Here is a 5812-nt window from a genome sequence, read left to right on the forward strand (position 1 = left end):
GGCTTCTGTTGAATTTGATAAACTTAAAGCGAAAAGACAATTTATTAATTATTTTGACAACAATTCTTTTATTACGTGTTTTATTTCTGATACCAATTTTTCCTGTGTGTAGATATGTAGACTTGCATACCAGTGCAAGATATAGATACCAGATATAGATATAGATATAGATATAGATATAGATATATTCATTTTCCCACAGGCATAAATCCCAGGCCATGCTGTTACATGAAGCAGAACACTATCATTTATTTACACTTTCTCAATTCTGCTTAAGTTGTAATATATTTCCAGCTGAGTAAAGACAAGCCCTCTGAATAGGAAGACATTTTCATCCGATTTCCATCCATATCTCACCCCTTCATTCTTCTTTTCTCTCTCTCCCTTCCCACTTGACTTCTTACACCGTCTCATCCTTTTGTTCGTTCCTTCTAACCTCATGATCTATCAAAACACTTCTAAAACTGTAGGACAACACTTTTCCAAAGTCCTCTGGCTGCCCAAATAGAGACATTTCAGCATGGCCTGATTTCCAAGAGATTAGGTGACTGATGTACTGAATTCATGCCTCCTGGAGGTGTCTGAATCACTTCCCATGGAAAGAAGACACAGAAAATCACAATCAATTTCAAATCCCCGAGTGCGTGCCCAGTTCAGACAGATGCAGGTTGCTGTGTGTATGTGTCCCGCTAGCTGCGGCAATTATTAAATGGCTCACACATAATTGAGACTTGCTTTCCATCAGTAATTGTTCTAAGAGGGTTTTCCTGCAGTCCATTAAGTAACCTCTCTTTTGTCCTCTGCAAGAATGTATAAAGAAGGCAAATTAGCCGTCAGGTGCCGAAAGGCTTGAACCTAGATCCTTTTTCTTTTATTCTCTCTTTCAGGTTATTCCAATCTGACCACCACACAGACGTCATTATTTTAATGTTGGATACTCAGACAACGGTGCCATGGATGTGAAGGAAAGGAAACCGTATCGATCTCTGACTCGGCGCCGTGACACTGAGCGCCGCTACACCAGTTCTTCAGCTGAGAGTGAGGACAGCAAGGTACCCCAGAAGTCCTACAGCTCCAGCGAGACACTGAAGGCTTATGATCAAGACTCCAGGTTGACCTACAGCAATCGGGTCAAAGACATGGTGCACCAAGAAGCCGATGAATTCTGCAGAGCGGGTGAGTACATTTCAGCAGATGCTGCTGCAACCAACATTGAGTTAATCAGCTGAGAGCTGGGCCTGGGTGGGAGGCTACCTTTGAAGGACTCTGAGGCCAAAAGCAAGGTATAAGGAAAGAAAGCAGCAAGGAACATCTTCACTGTATTGCACAGACATGGTATGCGTGCAAACCAATGTCCTTAAGTGGGATACCACTAGCCTGTGTTCATTAGCCCCTACTAAGACACACTTTCTGTGTCTAGTCTTTCTGCTTCCAGCAGCCCTTTGCCACTTCCCACCATGAGACCAAACCCCCTGTACACATGCTGCGCAGTACTGACATGGCATGGAAAGTCCCTGCCTGTTCAGGAGACCCTGTCACTATGCCATGGGCCCGCTCTGTCATGAAGGATGTCAACAAGGATCCCAAGGCAGAGGACAACCAGGGGAGAGTGCCACTGTCCACACTGTCCATCTGGGCTACAGCAAAACCCAAGAAGCCTGGAAGAAGGGAGACAACTGAGCTGCAGATGGGATGAACCACCCTCAGCATTCTGCATGGACTGCAGGCTGTAGGTTTGAGATGGGGACATGCTCCAGTAGTAGAAGAGTGGTAAAGAACCACTATTAGGACTTTTAGGACTCTGTTTAGTGAATGTGGGTCACAGGAGCTGTGAAGATGTGGAGGTCCATGGGTTAGCATGGGCTCCACAGTCCCAACAGGGATTCCAGATATTTTCCTTTTTATTGCTAGCCATAAGTCAGTGCAGTTATATTTTCACCACTGCTGTTGCCTACGTGAGGTAGATTACTGGCCCCTGCTATAGTGTCATCTTCATTTTTCTGTAGAGAAACGAGTGACTTAGTTCAGAAACCAAGCAGGACTTCACATAAATTATTTTTAGAAGTCCATCAAGAAAAGCATAAAATGGCAAAGCGAGTCAAATGGAGTAGGCAGCATTCCAGACAGTGAGCATAAAATAGCTGACCCAGGCTGCTCTGAGAGCACCCTCTGCAGTTTGGAGAAGCTGATTCCCCAAAGGGAATGCATACAACTGCTCACGTTTAACTTGGGGGCTGCTTAATTTCACCCTTCAAACCCCATGCGGTTGTGGTTTTGGTGCAAGGCTCGTCTTGAAAGCACGCACAAGCAACGTGACTTGCAGAAGTGTCTTTGTGCACATGGCTTTGGTGTTTGTACTTCAACATAACTGCAACAGGCACTAATTAACAAAAGGGCCAATAGGTGCTGTAAGTAATACTTTGCAATCACAAAGGGAGTTTCCCTCTTAGCAACTCTGAAGTGCTTCATCCCCTCTAAGGAATCTACAAAGTTATAAAGAAAAGGAACCTTTTAGGTCATTGAGTTTGCTCACTTCATACAATATATTCACCATGCAGGATAGATGTGAATTAGTACAGGTCAGCGGTTTTCAACCTGAGGGTCTATGAGGTCCACAGACGTCTCCTGAGAAGCCCACAAAAGATAAATAAGAAAAGCCAGTCTGTTGACAGGGAGTATAAATTTGCTACACACAAGTTCATACTTCCCTAGGAAAATTTTGTAGGGTAATGAGAAATGGTAAAAACCACTGGTCTAAGTGTGGCTGAAATTAATTGAGAAGTTAAGATTAATCACATCAGGACACCAGTTCTATTCCTGATATATCACCCACAGTTTTTTCAATGTATAATTTTCTCCCGGTTTATTCCTGAGAGTCCCAGGACTGGCCTAAAGACCGGTAACAATTACCCCAGACTTTCTGTGCCACGTTTTCCCCTGGCCCAAAGCCATGAAAGAACCTCACTTTGTGGTGCCGCTTGGGCTCATGCCAACTGAAACCAAGCCTTATTGGCCTGCACGACATCAACAAGGCAAAGTGAATTTCTCTCCTGCATTGGTTTGGAAGGCAGAGGAGGGAAACATTTCAAATTGACCAAATAAATTCAGTAAATAAACAAGTCAGCATTTAAATGGTTTTAGCTAGAGTGAGAGTGCCAGCAAACGTGCAAGTCAGCACAGGAAAAAATAGACCAGATCTGAATTAAAAAGTCTCAGATATTTATTATCTTCCTTTTATTGACTTGAGTTCTTCCAGCTTAAAAGGCAACAGTGAGCATAGAATATGAAAATCGATGCATCTCCTGCTGTTTATTGCAAATAAATTTGATTTTCAGTTAATTGTAGCAGTCATTTTTCATAATTTATGAGCTGCTGTTACTGGAGAGCATCAGTCATGCTGCACATTGATGTGTCTGATGATGTTGAGAGTGGCTTGTTTCAGGGGAAGGTGGAACTCACCATCAGTGACTGAAACGTGCAAGCAAACCCAAAAGATAGCGTTTTCCAGTACTCCATGGAGGATGGTTTAAAAACTATCTGGCCTTGCACAACAGTCAAAACTGGAAGAGATGAGCGAAGTCTCTGGGGAAATGCTGCTTCCTTGGGTTTATAACTTAGGTCAAGTTCATTTGCTAGCTCATGCTGCGGAGTAGCCAAGGATGCCCTCTCTCAGACCGCTTTGCAATCAAATTAAGTGGGTTAATTTGCCACAAGCTTGCACTGTGGTCCCTGAGCAAGGCCCTAAGATTTGATGGAGGTGTGAGCCCCAAGCAACCTTATCTGTCTACTCTGTCTGAAAGCTTTAATCTTGTTTGATCAATTAAAAAGGTGTAAAGTTCATGAATGCTTTATATAGTTCGAGTGCTATCAGCTGTAGATCTGTAACCAGCTGAACCATGGTTATTCCTCCTGACATCAAACAGTTCCTTCTCCAACCTTTATGTGGAAATGTTGTCCAGTCCCATTATTCACCTTGCACTCAAACATCTTCTTCCTGTTCACTATGAGTTGCGAAGCCAACTGAATGAAAAAGTGTAATAAAATAGCATCTATTTTGGGCTAGCTGATCATTCAATGCATGTATTCTGTATAATACGAGAGACCTTCGCCATGCAGCAGGGCTCAGGGACAAGCCAGGGTGAAACCAGACTCTGGAAAAGTAGAAATCCGACTGTTTCTGTTGGATACACGCTTTCCACCATGTGATATTTAACGTCAACAAATGGAAATGTGAGGAGAACCACATGCATGTGTGGTTTTGAGCAGGAAGAGAACCATAACTCAGTTTTGGATACCACCTTGAGGTCCAGACCTGATGAACAAATTTCAGTAATGAGTAGATATGAACTTCACTGTTCAAAGCTAGGTTTGAGCCTGAGCTTTCCTGGAGATCACGCATTCAGATTTATGTTGTTGAAACATGCCTGAGCTGCAAACGCTGCTCCAAAACTGAGTCTGTGGCCTGTGCGTAGATTTGGCAGGCTCCACCTCTCTTTTTATTGCAGGGGATTTACTTAATTGAAATAATGGGAAGAAGCCAGCTAGACTGAATTTGATCACCGGTGTTGGTATTTGGCCATGATCCAGGGCCCGAATGCCTCCTACCGGTTATAGATAAAGTTCCTTAATCCACCCCATCCAGGAGCAGCGTAACAGGAGCAGGGGTGCATTGTGTCATGTAAATGCCTGGTGCAGCTGAAGGCATTCACAGGTGGCCAAAATCTTTTAAAGACATTCAGGGCTGAAGGATAAAAGCAAGCATTAATAAATAAATGCGGATTAAAATGGAGCCACTAATTGCTCTCCCCATCTTTCTTGTGCAACTTTCCGAACAAAGTGTGCTAATATTTGAAGCCTCATTCACATTGATTTGGTCTGATTTTGAAGCTCTGCAGGTAACTAGACATGAACTCAAGAGTAATTTTTCAGGTTATATTTTTAGCCAGCTAAACAATTGCATTTATTTGCAGCCAAATAAACTCTGCTGTGACTGTATGAGAATGAATAGCTGAACTGAGTCAAGGTGTGAGTGGTCAGCAAGGGGAAAGTGAGATTACCAAAGGAAATTTAAATCCCCAGTATGTAATTTCAGGGATTTCAATGAGCAGAACTCACTCAAATTTCCTATTGTTGTAGAGTTGCCAGGTGTATGGTAGGACTTTTGATCACTGCATGCCTCATTTTGCTTTTCTCCCGAGAAGATTACTTTTTGCCTCTCCTAAAGAATTCCACTACTTCTCCATCTCTTTGCTTTCAAATTTGATGATTTCATTGAACATGCCCTGAGTTTTTGTCAAGTTCCTGAAACAGGAATACAGATGATTTTTGGTCTTGGCATGGTCACTTGGTCTCCCACTCACCAAGAGCACAGAACAGGGGAATTTTTGGTATGATATTAGGACTCGGGAGGTGCTGTGCCCCACTTGAAGACATAGGATGAACAGTTTTGCCACTGACTTGTGCTAGATGAAACCATCCCCCATTAAAGAGTAACCAGGCTGCTGTGTTTTCTCCCAGGAGCCAACTTCTCTTTGCGAGAGCTGGGTCTTGAAGACGTGACACCCACACATGGGACTTTGTACCGGACTGATATCGGGCTGCCTCACTGTGGCTACTCCATCAGCGCCGGCTCGGATGCCGACACGGAGGCAGATGTCGTCATGTCACCCGAGCACCCCGTGAGGCTCTGGGGACGCAACACCAAGTCTGGACGCAGCTCCTGCTTGTCGAGCCGGGCCAACTCCAACCTCACCCTCACTGACACGGAGCACGAGAATACCGAAACCGGTAAGTGGTGACAGCGCATGCGATG

General features: G+C 43.9%; 1 protein-coding gene across 1 annotated transcript in view; it reads left to right on the forward strand.

The window, feature by feature from the left end:
- Window positions 1–953: 953 nt before the first annotated feature.
- TENM4 (teneurin transmembrane protein 4) overlaps window positions 954–5812 on the forward strand; it is a 357308-nt gene continuing 352449 nt past the window's right edge. Inside the window, exons 1-2 of the mRNA XM_009637125.2 lie at window positions 954–1176; window positions 5518–5787. Coding sequence (XP_009635420.1) covers window positions 954–1176; window positions 5518–5787 — 493 coding nt within the window. The remainder of the gene's footprint in view (window positions 1177–5517; window positions 5788–5812) is intronic.

This window comes from Egretta garzetta, unplaced genomic scaffold (genome assembly GCF_000687185.1).
Source record: "Egretta garzetta isolate BGI_Z169 unplaced genomic scaffold, ASM68718v1 scaffold323, whole genome shotgun sequence".
NCBI lineage: Eukaryota > Metazoa > Chordata > Aves > Pelecaniformes > Ardeidae > Egretta > Egretta garzetta.